This window comes from Lactuca sativa, chromosome 3 (genome assembly GCF_002870075.4).
Source record: "Lactuca sativa cultivar Salinas chromosome 3, Lsat_Salinas_v11, whole genome shotgun sequence".
Lineage (NCBI taxonomy): Eukaryota > Viridiplantae > Streptophyta > Magnoliopsida > Asterales > Asteraceae > Lactuca > Lactuca sativa.
This window is the reverse complement of record NC_056625.2, coordinates 40,371,988-40,389,144: the sequence shown is the minus strand read 5'-3', so window position 1 is coordinate 40,389,144 and position 17,157 is coordinate 40,371,988. Positions and strand designations below refer to the sequence as shown.

At 32.1% G+C, this 17,157-nt stretch overlaps 2 protein-coding genes across 3 annotated transcripts; both read left to right on the top strand.

The window, feature by feature from the left end:
• The first annotated feature begins 443 nt into the window (after positions 1–443).
• LOC111881586 (protein POOR HOMOLOGOUS SYNAPSIS 1) lies at positions 444–6,386 on the top strand. Of its 2 annotated transcripts, XM_023877989.3 has the most exons (10): positions 444–976; positions 1,896–2,012; positions 2,121–2,186; positions 2,250–2,353; positions 2,466–2,522; positions 2,595–2,639; positions 2,751–2,949; positions 3,045–3,072; positions 3,218–3,302; positions 5,356–6,386. In XM_023877989.3, the coding sequence occupies exons 1-9, from the start codon at positions 662–664 to the stop codon at positions 3,274–3,276; spliced, it is 990 nt and encodes a 329-aa protein (XP_023733757.1). In that variant the 5' UTR covers positions 444–661; the 3' UTR covers positions 3,277–3,302; positions 5,356–6,386. The 2 variants fall into 2 exon arrangements, with proteins under 2 accessions (XP_023733757.1, XP_052625181.1); XM_052769221.1 differs by lacking the exon at positions 5,356–6,386 and having other exon boundaries at positions 3,218–4,701.
• A 7,515-nt stretch (positions 6,387–13,901) lies between these two features.
• LOC111881504 (lysM domain receptor-like kinase 3) lies at positions 13,902–16,837 on the top strand. The gene is made up of 9 exons (XM_023877889.3): positions 13,902–14,583; positions 14,651–14,997; positions 15,072–15,161; positions 15,246–15,351; positions 15,434–15,585; positions 15,672–15,769; positions 16,156–16,294; positions 16,397–16,498; positions 16,602–16,837. Exons 1-9 carry the CDS (start codon positions 13,902–13,904, stop codon positions 16,764–16,766), a joined length of 1,881 nt encoding a protein of 626 aa, XP_023733657.1. The 3' UTR covers positions 16,767–16,837.
• The last annotated feature ends 320 nt before the right edge of the window (positions 16,838–17,157 follow it).

Genomic DNA, 17,157 nt, shown 5'->3' with positions numbered 1-17,157 from the left:
TATGAAGACATGCTATAAGTTATTAAAAACTATCCATGAAGACATAAAACTTTCTATGTACACATCGATGTATTTAGTGAATATATTAATGTTATGAATATAATAGTTTTAGCATCGATGTATTTTGGAAACATACTAATGTTAAGAAAATATATTCTACCATTTTCATTATAAATTATCTATACTTATGAATCACGAACCATTCAAACCAGCGGCGGCGTAGTGCGGGTTTTTTTTACTAGTCCACAATAAGAGTTTATTGATGAATTAAGTTTGTTAAAGTCAAATAACTTATTGCGTTTAACAACATAATTTTTCATCTTTATTGTAAATTTACCGGCTCTATGCATTTTCAATATTAAGCTCTATGCATAAAGTTTTTTCATAATTTAATCAATATTTTATTTAATTATATAGTTTTTTTTTTTCATTTACATTGACTCTAAATAAGCTTTATAAAAAAATTAGTATAGCGAAATATATTTCGAGTTTTTAGTTCCGTTTATTCTATATGCATATATGTGGCACAAAAAAGGTTTAGTAAAAAGTTTTACTGGTATGAAATGCTGTAAGAAAATGTATATAAAAACGAAGGAAGGTAGATAACTTGTGTTAACAAATTCAAAATTCGATCCGCGTGAGCAGTAGGAAGTAACGAAACATGGCGGGACCTCATCCATCCAACGGAAGCGAAAACGAGCATCAAGGAAGCATGTCAGTGACGACAACCACCGCCCCTATCGGAAACCACTGGGAAGTTCAATATGCTCGCTTCTTCAAGCGTCCTTCTCTCTCATCTGCCGCCGGCGCCGGTGGTTATCATCCTTCTCTCGTTCCCCAAGTCAAAAGGTCCAAGGGCTCATGGATTTCATCCTTCACTTCTCTCGCCAATCTCAAGCTACTAACCTCCACAAACGATAACTCTGATATTTCTCGCTCCATCATACTAACAGTTACTCTCGTCGACAACGTCATTGTGAGTTATCACTGTTTCATAGATCTCTTATTTTTTTAGTTCGATAACGGTTTGTACGCCTTATTTGTAGCCATTTTAGATCAATTCGGACTCGATTATGATTTTTCTGCAACCGTTTTGCAGTGGATCACAAATCCGCAACACCATTGAGCTATAATTCCTAAAATTATCTCTACTTTGGTTGATAGTTGATTTAATTATAATCATAAACGACTGAACTGTTTGAAATCCTCTGGTTATATGATGTTTTGTAAATCAGACACGATCAGAAAACTTTCATCTAGGCTGACTATTAGATTCATCTGGTTCGTTCATATACAGAGTTTGCAAGATGTAAAAATCTTCCACTCCCAACTTAATCAAATACAGAATGCACGTATGTGATTTACTACCAAGTCAAGACCTATCACTTTTTCGTGGAAAATGTTGGTTGTGCAAGCAATCATACAGTTTCCTTGTATAATACTATAATTCTAGTCTTATTCATCTTATTCATGCCTACTAGATTGATTAATTTCAACTAAACCTTGTTATTACAGATTCATCTCTCTGCTTTCGTTAGACAGTTATTTGTACTGTTTGCTTTAAGATATTTCAGATGACTTCAGACAATATCTATGGTTTTCCTCTTTGTGCTTTGGGTTTTTAAGCTTTCTAAAATGTAGTGGCTATAATTTAAGCAACTGGTCCTCTTAATTCTAGAAATTAGGGATCAACAATAGTCTAGTGCTTCACATTGGAATAATTTGCTTCTTAAGTTACCTGATTACTAATATATCACAATGTAAATGTAATTGTTGATTGTTCTTGTGCTTATGTTGGTAGCCATTATGACTCTAATCTGTTTTGTATGCATATATATATATACGTCATAAGTTAGTATGCATCTAACACAAGTTTGGATACTGAATCACTTCAGGAAGAGCATTACATTTCAAAGCTACATTTCACCTGGCCTCATGTCTCATGTTTGCCCGGATACCCTCCCAGGGGCAGCAAAATTGTATTCATGAGTTATAAAGATCATGCAGGCGATGTAAGAATCTCAAATTCGCTTGTTTAGTTTCTGTTTTCCTACTTATGCCCTTTGTTCTTCTACTACATCATATCATATTTCACCAAATACCCTTGTCCTTTTTTGCAGATCCAAAAGTTTGCCTTGCGATTTCTCACAAGTGATGAGACTGAAAGATTTATGAATTTCATAAAGGTTCAATCTTTGCCCCTATGCAAACACATCACACATGTAATTATATAAACTTCTCTTTTACAGGATATCTTTGGACATGAGAAGATTGACCGGTCAACTCCTGATATCCCTGAATCCAAAACCCCATCTCAATCTGAGATCGTGCCTTCTCTTCAACCTGTAGATAGGTGGAAACTAAATACATTCTCTAACAAGTTATTGACTTTTTGAACAATATAATATATGTATGGATATTTGTAGTAAACTGTAAACTAACCACTCTTCTTGTGAAAATGCTAGAGATGCCAAAAGGAAGATTGTACTTGGCCTCTGTAGTCCAAATTCGCTATCTAAAAAGTAACTTTTCTTTGTATTTTACTATTTTTCCAAGTTGGAAGGTTTGAAAAGTCAACCCTCACTCTTTTTCAGGTCAACACAGGAGTGGAGCCCAATAAGCTCTTCTCCAGCCTATAGGTAAGATGAAGAAATATGGAGCAACTCTGTTACAAATCTTCAATAACATTTCTTTGAGATTATTGCAAAAAATGTAAGCAGATGATCTGAGATTTTAACTTGTTTATGCAGACCAACACTTGACTGGAGTCCAATAGGGTCAAATGCTGAAACAATATTTAGTCAAAGCTCAAATCCCATAGAAGCCACACTTAGTCAAGATGTTCAAGAAAAGCTTTCAGCCTTTCCTCCTAGCTTCACATCATTATTGACCATGGCAACAACACAAGAAATTCTTTCTGAAGATGTCGTTCTGAAAAATGAAATCATGGTATTTTCTTTCATGCCCTCAATCTTTTCCATGTTATGTTGTGTAATGTCTCTGGTTTTTACATTATTTGTAACAAACTTGATTTTCTTCCACAGAAATATTTGGAAGACTCTTCCTTCCAAGGTATAAATTACCCGTGGTTTTATTTTGTTGCATATTAAAGATTACTTTTAAAAATTTTGGACCAATTAAACCTGAAAAAAAAATGTACAACAAGGACTGAGATTGTAAATATTAATTAGATGTTGGTTTTATTTGGTGAGAACAGTGATGCTGAGCAAGGTACAGAAGGTGGTAACTGAATTTGAAGACATATTTCCGATGTAAAAAGTAAAAACTGCAGCTACATACAGGTACTAATACTAATATCTATCTATATTAGATAAACAAAGACTTTTTCTAGGCATATTGATGTTATAGTATCTCAAGTGTTTACTTTTTTTTTTTTTTTTTAGAATGAGGCATTTTATATCATTAAACATTAACCAATATCCGTAAAAGGAAAAGAAAAGTAAAAAACCATGGTTGATTGTCTAAGGTGTTTTTTTCACCTATTATTCCTCCCTTTTAAAAGAAAAGGGTAGTGTTATTTCTACCCCAGAATTTAAAAACAATAATTGGAAAAATGATTAGACGGTAGAAATAAATATAGATAGGGTAGGAATAAATGAAGCTTGGAGCACCATACATGTGGAAACCTCCACCTACAATGATAAAAGCAAAGCACGACTAATTGCCTGGAAATCCTCGCACCATAAACAAAAGAAAGAAAAGGACAAACAGTCATGCCAAAATCCGCAAGTGTAATCCATAGCCTTAAATCGTAAACATCAACAAAGCGGATTTAACCAAAATTTAGTGCAGAAACAAACGATTGCATGATACAAAAATGGAAAGAATAAAAGCACAAAATATAGAGAGCGAATAAACTTCAAATATTCCTTCTTGCAGAGTGGCCACAATCTATGGCTTCTCAAAATTCCATTTTTCTTCTCATTATCTTATGCACCCACATGTTGATGATCCTCACACTTTCTCAAAATCCACCAAATGAAATCCCATTTGCTTGCGTCCAACAATCTACACAATGCAAATCTAGACTCTATCAACACAATCCACTCACCAAAAACAATATTTCTGCGTTATATTCAGTGGACATATCACAAATTCAAAACATCACCCATGGAGATCAACACCACCACCTTGTAACAGTCCCATGTTCTTGCAAAAACGTGAATAACACGGTTGCATACTTTTATGATACGGTTTATTCAGTGAAATTAGGCGATATATTATCAGATGTTTCCGATGAATTTTATAGTGGGCAAACTTGGGATGATCAAGGGACAAGATTTAAAGTTAATACGAATGCCACTATCCACTTATTGTGTGGATGCACAGGAAGCGAATCTCAAATTATGGTCACGTATACTGTACAGGAGATGGATACACTTCCTGATATTGCTAATTTGTTATCGGCTGAAGTGAGTGAGATTGAAAATGTGAATAAAGTTTTGCTTCGGAATCCAGGGTTTATAAAAGTTGGTTGGGTTTTGTATGTTCCGATGTACAAGAACGGAGTTCCACCGTCACCATCACCGTTAACATCAAAGAAAAGTCAGTTTAATTAATTACAAATAGATATTAATCTAGAAATCATGTATGTTATTTACTTCTGGTAGCAAAGGGAATAGCCCCATATGATTTGCATCGCATTGACTTGACTTGATATTTGATTTTAAACTTATATTCTGATTATCTTTTATGGGAATGTTATTGAAAGGTTTTATTTCTAAAAATGAAAAAAATTCTCTATATTTTGTGACCTTACAAAAGGTATGGTTAATTAACGTAGAGAGTTCTTGAGTAAACACAAAGAAAATGTTTAATTATTTCAAATGCACATGAAGATAGATATCATATATTAGACTTTGGATTTTTTTTTGCTTATAAGTGTTCGTTGGATGTCATAATGAACCATGTAAATTAAAAATCATACAAAACTTCCTAAGCCATCTTTTTAGAATGACATACAGTCACACACACTACTTTATTTCTAAACTACATATTTCCTTCCAAATGGGACATGAACCATCAAACTATAGACACTATTTTACTCCTAAACTACATATTTCCTTCCAAATAGGACATGAACCCACAACATACATGACTAAGGGCACCTTTCTACTAACACTTGATGTTGTTAGGTTACAAGCTCTTTAAATACTGAAAATTTCATATTGCAAAGATGTAGTTAATTCCCACAACATATATCTATCAATAATTTTACCGTATTATTTTATTCTCGTGCAACACACGAGGATACACCTAGTTTTAAATAGTTACACTATAACTTGCAAAACATGTTAACATCAATTTCGTGAACTGTGTTTATGTCTCTACAAGGAAAGGAGGTTGTGGAGGCGACCGGGGACAAATGTCGCATGTACAACTTATTTGTGCAAGTAACAAGTTGCCTCGAACTGGTTTTCAACGAATTTTCAAATATGTCACATTTGGAAGTCACACATCACCTCGACATGTATAGTAGGAATAATTCCACACAAATGTCTCCTGGAGCATGAAAACAAACCATGTGGAGGCGACTTGTTGTCCGGATATAGTTCTAATGACCTAAATTCTATTTTTCTTTAGATTTTATTTTATTTTATTTGACTATGTTCATACGTAATAACTTAAACGCCACCGTTTAGCGTATACTTGTGCATGTGACTTATTGTTTGGATAAAATTCCGATGCCCTAAATCATGTATCAACCTCCATCTTCTTTATTTTCAAACATTTCTCATGCTTCTATCTGTCTCAAGTAATTTTGGCTATATATCTTTGGTTCCGACGCTTTAAGGTATTTTTCCCTCCCCTCTTCCTCAATAATGAATAATTTATTTGTTTAATTATTCTAATTTGTAAATATTCTCTTTTTTATTGGCTGCTCTCATTACTAAAGACCTTAAAGCCAATATAGATGCCTTAAATGCAATGACCTACACCGGTCACAACTTTATATGTGTGTCGCGATAAGCAGCATATGGCAGAGGCGGTCAACATCAACTTGTTCATTTTATATTACTACCTTTATCATCAGAGTCATCATCGCTTTTCCCTAAAGATGGTTTAATCAGAATTTCTCGAGCTACTATGGCACTCACTCCAGTATAGTGTGCATAAGGTGTATAGAGACATATATGCACATGAACTTATTGTTGAACACATTTTTGTAATTTTCCAAAAGTGGGCTAATGGTGAAGAGTAACATGCTGATGAGTATGAGATGTAGGCTTTTTTCTTGAAGTTTTGAAACAAAATTTCCCTTTCTGACATTCAAATCAAATTTCAAAGTGTTCCTCTGTTGTAGGGTCAAGGGGGCATTAGATCTTGTAGTGTGTTAGCAATCAAAATTTAAGCGTAATAGTGAATTGTCCCATCCACAGATTATGTTCTTTTAGTGTGTTCACAAACAAAATTTAAGTCTAAAATAGTGTCAGCTTTTTGTCGTGTTAATCGATTAGCATATCATCTAACATATAACATAATCAACAAACCATGGTCTTCATCCGATTTTTGGTTGTGTAGATTGATTAGCATTCACAAGAATACGCTAGAGATAAGAGTTCACCAAAATATGGTATTTTTAAATGTTTGGGGGAGATTTAGTTCGAGATTATTTGAAAAAACAGGTTTGAAAGTTATGTTATAAAAATGGTAGGACCATTGATCTTCTTTCTCGAATAAACAGACCTTACTTGCATCGTTATAATCATTTTGTCAAAATATCTAAAAAAATGATTATTTCCTAATATCTCATATACATTATGAATCGTTTTTTAAACAACCATATTATAAAAAACACAGCTCTAGTAAGCATTAGAGAAAAAAAAAATTAAAAAAAAAAACTGGAGCAAAAAAAAATTACACATTGTTTAGGGATGTTGAAACCAACTAACCAAATTTAAGGAAGATTTATTATTTCTATTACAAAACCAAAGAAAAGAAAATTTATTAATAGAATAAAAGATAGCATCATTACTGTAACGTCCGTAGATCCGGGCCAGTCAATTTAGAGACGATAAGCGTCAAACATGACTTTTTTGGGAAAGATTATTTAGAAGGAGTAATCTTAACTAAGATGTAGCTTATATTACGAGGTTTCCGGATATATAAAGAACGTCGAAATTCGAGTTATAACGAAGAAGTTATGACCTGTCGAAGTTTCGCGAAAGAACCGGCACGACACAAAGCGATAAATAGTGAATTTATGTTAGAGCGATATTTGAACTTAGCGATCTAAATGAAAGTTGTAGAATACGTTAAACCGAGATCGTGCGTAAAAAGAACACCCAAATCTGACTTCGTATGAGAAAGTTATGATTATCCGAAGTTTCGACTTAGCGGTATGCAGCCCGAATACTCGAATATGAGATCAAGTGATTCTTAACCGAAACAATCTAAACGAGAGTCGAAGATCTCGTCGATAGTAGTCCAACGATAAAAAGACAGACGAAAACGGAATTCAGATGAAGGAGTTATGAATTTCGAACGGAGTTTTCCTGTCCCGGCATACTAAAAATAATATATAAGTAATATATTTATAATATATTAAAAATGAATTCAAAATTAGCCAATGGAGTCTAAATGAGAGTTGTAGAGCATAATCTCACATTCGCGTCGATATAAAGAACGTCAAAAACGGAGTTCGTATGCGAAAGTTATGAATTTCTGAAGTTCGGGGCGCTAACCCCAAAGTTGTGTCAGAGACCACGACGTGACAAGCAGTGCCACGACGTGGCAAGTCTCCTGACACCTCCGGGAGTCCCCCAGACGTAACTTGCGATGACGCATGCAGTGACGATCAAGCCCACGATGTGGAAAAAGGGTGTCACGACGTGGCAAGGGCCAAATTTGCCCTATAAATAGATTTGAAGGGCCAGCCATTTAGGGTTGCTATTTTCTCTCCTCTCTCTCCCGTTTTACCTCGATTTGCATGCAAGAAATATCCCGAAGCCCGAAGATCCCGAGAAGAAAAGAGTTTCCGAGCCGAAGCTCTGCCCACGAGGAGTCCGGTTTTTGTGAAGATCTTCCAGATCTACCGAAGAATACTACTTCTACAAGCCGTAGTGCTGTCTGATCATCTTCTGATCAAGTGAGTGTGTAGTTACTTTCTTCTAACACATAAATATTAAGTATTTGCTATGAAATACATGTTATGTGTATAATATAAAGTTGTTTATATGTGTGAGTGTATAGTCCCTTTCATAAACACGATTTTAATACAAGTATTGTTTGAATGTACTAAGTATATGTGTTATGTGAGTGTATCGATGTTATCTTCTAATCTCATAGATATGATTTATTCTCTATGAAATAGTGTTATGTTTGTGTGCCTAATCTTTTATCTGGAATGTGTTTTGAATGAACATACTATATAGGTTTTAAACTATGTCTAAAAATGTATATTTTATCTAATAAAATGTTGGGTAGAACATGGGTAGATACTTGTCTTGTGATAAAAGGATGAGAGACCTCGATGTCATTGTAATCCAGTCATCTAGCGGAATTTAGATGACGATCACGGACTTTTCTAGACAGTCCAGTGGAACGCTAGCAGGCTCATAACCTGTAGGTGTTAATGAACTTGGGTGTTCATTCGCTGTATTTCATCCCCCTCATGGTTGCCTTATTTGACTTATATTACTGAGGAACCCCCGAAGCATGTGTTGTCGCCCCGATGAAATATTCTTAGACTAGGTCCCTTGTGTTAGTTGTCTTAGGGATGTAAAGTGAGAATAATGGGAATGGGTAATTGAGTTATTATTGGTTGATGAAATTAAATTAATTATTTATTGTGGGTTGAAAACCCTATATGCTCACCAGGCTCCCAAGTCTGACCCACTCAGTTTTCTTTGCATTACAAGTAATTACACAAGAGTATAAGTTGGTGGACTTGACGAGAGGTTTTGGATTATAGATCAGTAGTTATAAATAACTGTTGTAAGGTCTATTTTGTTATGTTTATGCTTTTGGTCTGTATCGGAACATAACATCCCGAGATTTTGTTATTTAATGAAAATACATTTCTTAAAAGAAATGCTTTGATAAATGGTTATCATATTTTGTTTTTGGGACAAATTCCGCAAACCGTTTTCTGTAAACGATCACTCTGATTTATAAAACAAAGCATAAGCAAATCGGTCTTTTCTGGCCGTGAAATTGGGGATGTCTCAATTACTCATCCCCCTCCAAAAAAAAAAAAAAACTTTTTCACTTATCATTTTGGAAACATCATAAATAGCATATGGTGGTACACACAATTGTATCAATAACCACTAAAAGGGAGAACACCGTCACACCGAAAAGACCATTCACCAAATCATGGAGTGAATGTCTAATATCCACCCATCTAAACACAAACTCTCACATTCTAACCACCATCTCACATATATGAGAAAAATTATTCAATTGTTTTGGTTCGAAATCGGAAATAGGACTCAAAATTGAATCATTAGTAAAAAACATTAAATCATACATACTTATAAAGCTAGCACTTTTTCTTGAATCTCATGCATTTGAAACCCCCATAAAAAATTTCCAACACCTCATGCATTTGAAACTGCCACACCCTTTCACCTTCAATATAATTAATCACATATAATTCCTTTCCAAGAAAATCTCACACTATAAGTTCAACACCTCATACATTTCAAACCCTCACACCCTTTCACCTTCATTATATATGTAGTTATATTATTACATTTTTCTTACAAAAAGTCATCATTTGGTTGAAGATATTATGATTCAAAAGTTTTTATATAGTTGAAGCATTCACGATCAAAATATGATTATTTGAAGAAATGGGTTATGTCGCATCGATGGTAATTGTAATATGATTTTTTCTTTCAACCAAAACAAATGAAGTTTTTCTATTCTTTCTTTGTATTCAATTTCTCATTTGACTTTTATATGTGATTTGTATTTACTCAATCTTGAATGTGACTCTCCAAACATCAATGTTTTGCTTGGAATATCTTTCTAATTCTTCTTTTTCAAGAAAAACATTTTGATTGCAGGTTGGTGAAGAATTGTCATCAAGTTTCTATGGTTGAATGATGTTCAATAAAGATAGAAGATTCAGAAAACGGATATAGGTTTTTTTTTGTTTGAGCAAAGTAGACGAATGTTAGTTTTTTCTTTTGATTTAATCGTATATTTATGTAACATTTTTATTTATATATTCAACCACCTAATGTTCTTATTTATTTGATTGTAGTTTTTCTATTTTGATTATGTTTATTTTCTATTATTTTTTTGTTGGGTTATCCTACACAACATATTTACAAGACAATATTTAAAAGATAACATAATTTTTAACATTTGATATGTAATTTTGATGACTTATCATGATATGTTCTTCATATGAAAGTAATTTTTCCATATTATCACGACAAGAATTACATATGACATTTACGAAAATATATATTATATGTGATTTGTTTAATATATATATGCACCTATGTATGTTATAAATTTATAATTAAATATCTTTATGTTTAATAATTGAAGGGATTAAAATAATGCATCAAAACCAATTATTTAGACAAATATAATAATAATAATAATAATAATAATAATAATAATAATAATAATAAATACACATTTCCAATTATTGTATTCATTTGAAACTCACACTACAACTCAAGAGTTTTCTAATTTATGTATATTTATTAGTTACAACTCAAAAGTTTTTAACTTATGATTATTATTTAGTAATCACTAATAACTTTTTATTTTCCTTTCATTTATAAGGTTGTAAAGTTTTGCTCATTAAAAACATTAATGTATTTGAAGAGATTTGTGATTTAAATATGAAAAGTTAATATAAATGTTATAATAAATGTTTTAGTGTTTTTATGTTATTAAAAGTTGTAGTATTTACTTTTCATATTTTTTATTATTCCTTGTATATATATCTTTTTTAATACAAATGTTATAATAGATGTTTTGTATTTTTATGTTACTAAAAGTTGTAGTTCATATTTTTGTTCACACATTTTGTTATACGTTATATATAGATTTTCATACGTTTGATATATAATTTACACAATTTTAAACGGTTTATAAAATTATCAAATAATTGTATAGATCACAATGACTTAAAAATTAAAACTTTAATCATCATATAATATCATACTATATTAGAAAGGAAGCATTTTTTTCTTTCATCACATTCATTTGAAACTCCAAACTTTTCATATTTCCATACAATATACTTAATTTATTAACTTAAATATGCTTTTAGTTGTAAACATTATCATAAATGGAAGAATTTGTGACTTATCAATATGATATACTTAATTTGTTAACTTCAATATATAGTTAAATAAATAACCTACATTAATATATCAAATAAGCTTAAAAATTTAGTATAAAATTTAAAACTTAAAGTAAAATATCAAATAATGTTTAAAAAAATTCAATATATATTTTTTAACATAGTTAAAAGGAAAACATTAAATATAATAATAATAAAATAACTTAAATTGATGAATCAAATTAACTAAAAGGTGTCTGAAAACTATATTCTAACAATATATTTTTAACCTACGCCGTGCAACGCGCGTGAATTCGTCTAGTATTTAAATATAATTAGGAAAGTGAAATAGCATATTCTTGAATGGATGAGTTATACTTGTACAAAATAGTAATATCTAAATGGTTGATAAATTAAACAAAAAAAATATCATCTCAGATGATAATAAAAACATTTTATAGGGTAACTACTACAAAAAAGAGCATTAAATACAACCAAAACCATCGATAATCCATCGCTAATAGGCTTACCGATGTAACTGCAACGGATTACCAACGAAATAACTCATTAACAGATTAGCGACGGAGTCTCGGAATATCTCACTAACGGATTACTGACAGGTTTTCTGTGACAGATTAGCGACGAATTTTGGCATTATAAAAATAATAAATTCATGAAAAAATTAAAATAATTATCTATTCAACACAGAAAATCTTAAAACATACATAAAATCTATATTTTAAAACCAACAAATATAAAAGTCAAAAAGTTTTAATATTCGACATACATTAAATCCATAAATTTTAATCTATATTCGACATTTAATGCATAATACTGAAAATAGTAGCAATCTACTTTCTAAGAAGGCGAAAAAAAGTAGATAATTCTCAGGACTTCAACAACATATCCTTCTTGATTAACTCGTGGATTCCACACGGAGAGTTAGCTAGTTATTAGCTGAAAATATATTTATATATTGTCAAATACCATAAATGTCTTTCAATGTTAACAATAAAAGGGACTAAAAAGGTAAAAATGAATGATATTAACGAGTAGTAATTATGATAATGCATAAGAATATGTGATTTTAAGTACAATATTCTTCCATTTGAAATTTGAATAAAAAAGAATTAATCATGGAAATAACAACGTGCATTTATGAAATTATTCATTGTAGTTACATACCTTACTCTAATTATAATAGGAAACCATTGTCGATTTTTTCACAATTATACTAAGTTTTTACTCATAATAGTAGCCCATTTTTTTTGAAAGAGAATAGTAGCCTATATTTAATAGTAATAGCAATGTACTTTGTCATAATCATAAACAAAATGAAAGTAGATTGCTACTATGAATGAACTTTAATGTATGATGCCATAATCGAGAACTTTGGTAAAGTACATTGCTATTTCTCACAGTTAACCCTTAAAAATGTCAAATTATTTTAATATTAGAAAACAACCCCTTATCATCTCAAGAAATCTCATGTATAAAGCTTCCCTAGAATTGAGTCACCTACAACATTTAGCAAATGTTCAATAACATTTTTTGCATCGCTTTTTGAGTAAATTAGTTTCACAATTGACCCATTGTGAAATAAGTGTTCAAAAGGTTAAAAATATTAATTAATATTATCGAACTTCCAATAGATGCTCTTAGACCTTGAAGTCTCTTCTTTAATTCTTGTGTACTATCAAATAACGTTTAATTTTATGTAAGAGTTTTGTTCCATCGAAAATCATTATTACCAAAACCAAAAACAACAATTTCTGAAAGTCAAACATTAAAATTTCATAATATAAAGTAATATAATATCGTCTAGACACACCGTAAAAGTCCCATAAAAAAACGAGTCGTGTACTTTTAAATGAATGCACTAAAATGAATTTTGGTATACAAAGTTCGTAAGCATTGTTAAGTAAACCATAACTGATAGTAACCTCGCCGGCCAAACTTTAGCATATTCCCCTTGTCCAAACCTCCATTTTAATTGACCTTATTCCTTTTTTATTTTATCATCTATCCTACCCACTTTAATTAACCAAATGCATCAAAAATCTTTTAAAACTGCATCTCTTTGTTATTTAAAACCGTGTTCAAGATAACCTATAGGTCCTCACTTTAAATTTGAACATATGATAGTTATTGTACACTTCAACTAGATCTATCTATAATATTTTGTAGCATCCACTAGAAATTGTCTCATCTGTTTCCATATATATATTAGAATATAAGAATCCATATTTTCTTACCAATCTTAACTAAGATTGAACAAAAAACAACTAAAATTTCTCGTTGGAATCTCCACCTATGAAGATTAAAGCAAAGCACAGCTACTTGCCTCTAAATGTCACACCATAAACAGACAACCGCGACAAAAATTCCCAAAATATCATACAATCCGCCTCCAATCATCTCCAAATCCACACACCCTTAAATTGTAAACATCGAAAGTGGATTTAACCAATATTTTATTAGAAACAAACCAACTTTGTATAATACAAAAATCAAAAGAAAAAAAGAAACACAAAAGATCTCTACTTTCATTAACCAACAAACACATAGTGACACAAAAAGATCAAATAACCTTCAAATTCTCATCCTTGCAGAGTGGCCACAATCTATGGCTTCTCAAAATCCCATTTTTCTTCTCATTATCTTATGCACCCACATGTTGATGATCCTCACACATTCTCAAAATCCCCCAAACGAAATCCCATTCACATGCATTCCACAATCAACAACATGCAAATCCATACTTTATCAACACAATCAACTCACAGAAAGCAACATCTCTTCGTTATATTCAGTGGACATTTCACAAATTCAAAACATCACCCATGGAGACCAACAACACCACCTTGTAACAGTCCCATGTTCTTGCAAAAACATAAACAACACGGTTGCATACTTTTATGATACGGTTTATTCGGTGAAACTAGGCGAGATATTATCAGATGTTTCTGATGAATTTTACAGTGGACAAGCTTGGGATCAAGGGACAAAATTTAAAGCTAACACAAATGCCACTATGCATATATTGTGTGGGTGTACAGAAACCGATTCTCAAATTATGGTCACGTATACGGTTGAGGAAAAGGATACACTTTCTGATATTGCTAACTTGTTATCTGCTGAAGTGGATGAGATTGAAAATGTGAATAAAGTTTTGCTTCAGAAACCAGGGTTTATAAAAGTCGGTTGGGTGTTGTTTGTTCCGATGTACAAGAACGGAGTTCCACCACGGCCACCATCACCACCATCACCATCATCACCACCATCATCATCATCATCATCGAAGAAAAGTAAGTTATTATTACCATATTATGTGTGATGAACTATAATAATTATATTAACTTATTGTAACATCAGGGAAGGATTTCAAGTGGGCGATTGTATTTGGTGTACTGTTGACAGTTATTGGGATTTTATTGTGTTTGTCGATTTTAATGTTTATGAAGAGGAGAAAGAATCAAGAAAATGATAAGGAAAACCAAAAGGCTGTTTCGAAAACCATGAGTTTTCATAAATCAATGGCTTCAGGGCAAATTCGGTATTTGAGTAAAGAAAATATGGAAGGTATCACGGGTTTTGATACAGAAAGACCGTTGGTTTATGATCTTGATGAGATTGCAGAGGCTACAAATAATTTTGATGATTCTAGGAAGATTGGGGAGGGTGGATATGGGAGTGTATATTTCGGTATATTAGGAGGAAAGGTACAATTACAAAAAGTTTTATTTTTAGATTATTTAATGTTCAAGTTAATGATTAATTAGTTTCATGGTCTTAGGAAGTAGCGATTAAGAAAATGAGATCCAATAAGTCGAAAGAGTTTCTTGCAGAACTTAAAGTGTTGTGTAAGATTCATCATATCAATGTGGTGAGTAAGTCATATTAATCTTTTTTGTAACTTTATATATAAAGGATTAAAATTTTCTTGATGATTAATTTGGAATAATTACAGGTGGAGCTATTGGGATTTGCTAGTGGAGATGATCATTTGTACTTGGTATATGAGTTTGTTTCAAATGGGTCGTTAAGCGAGCATCTTCATGACCCTTTACTCAAAGGTACAAACTTTCTTGAATATCAAGTTTAATTTTCAAGATTCTTCGTGAAGGTCAAAATAACAAAAAGTTGATAAATTATTAGGTCACCAACCATTGTCTTGGACTGCAAGAGCACAAATTGCATTGGATGCTGCAAAGGGTATTGAGTATATTCATGATCATACAAAGGAAAGATATGTACACCGAGATATAAAGACAACTAACATCCTACTTGATAACGGATTACGAGCAAAGGTTACCTACTAAAATCTATTAAAAAAAATAGTTTTATGTCAAAACAACATTACTTATCTTATTTTTCTTGAAATAATGTCCAAAAGGTTGCAGATTTTGGTTTGGCAAAACTTGTTGGACGAACAAATGATGATGACTTTATAGCCACTCGCCTTGTTGGAACCCCGGGATATCTTCCTCCAGAGTAAGTAGTTGTTTCTTTTTCTTTCCAATTGTGTCAAGTGGCTGAATGAGTAATGATGTCTATCTAGATAAAGGGTTGTTTGTCACTTTTCTATATTGAATAAACCGTTTGAATGAGACTAAATGACCATTTTAATTTTACCCTTACTCATCGACAAACAATTTTCTCGGTATGCATCAATTTTGATGTGGGATGAGTTGGGAGGAAAAAGAAAAGAAGGGCAAATAGGTAAAAGATTGGACTCTTAAACATCAAGTTAGGTTTTTTTTTTACTAAGCTCATTAAGTCATTCTGTTTGGATTAAGTAAAAAAGAAACAACATGTGTAGCTGTTCAGATTAAGTGTTTAACCATTAAGTAGATATAATCCCCAAAATATTGCAACAGGTCTGTGAAAGAATTGCATGTAACAACAAAAACCGATGTATTTGCATTTGGAGTGGTTTTAGCAGAGCTTATAACGGGAAAGCGTGCACTTATGCGTGACAACCGAGAGCCCAATAAGATGAAATCACTCATAACAGTTGTAAGTTTTTATATAGAAAGTACTCAGTATATTATTAACCAATGGTATAGGAGTGATTCATGTAACTAAAGTTTTATCAATGTATGTGATGACATTTGCCAGATAACTAAAGTATTTGAAGAAGAAGAAGATCCAGAAGGTGCACTGGTATCCATTAGAGATGGTAGCCTTAGGGACAGTTACCCCATGGATGATTTATACAAGGTCAGTACCATTTTACTTATGCTCCAGTCATATAATATCGGATGAATGGAAAATGATGTGCAATGAAAAAAGAAAGAATGCTAAGTTTTTGGAAATGATGCAGATGGCTGAAGTTTCGTATTGGTGTCTAAGTGAAGATCCGATGAACAGACCAGAGGTACGAGAGGTAGTGGAATCATTAGCTCGAATAGTTATGTCCTCAGTTGAATGGGAAGCGTCATTGGGAGGAAGTAGCCAGGTTTTTAGTGGTGTATTTGATGGCCGATGATATCATATGGGAATCAGTTTATAATTATAGTTACAAATCTTACACATGTGAAACACATCGTTAACAACTGATACAGATTATGATTCTTGGTTAAGTGCATGTGTGAGCAGGTTTCTTTGTGTGATGAAATTTGAAACGGTTTTCATATTGGCATATCTTACACTAATTAACATCGTAATATGTGGCAAATCATGACAATCCTAATTCAATTTAGTATTTTTGAAATCAAAATAATTGACTTTTGAAACGTCATTGTAACAAATTGAAGTTTACGATTGATTACTGTTAGAGATATATATTCCTAATTGTCAGCATACCACATCGAGATGCAAATTGCAGTTTTTAATTTATGTTCATGGATTAGGAGTAAGCATAGATCTTACTCCCTCTA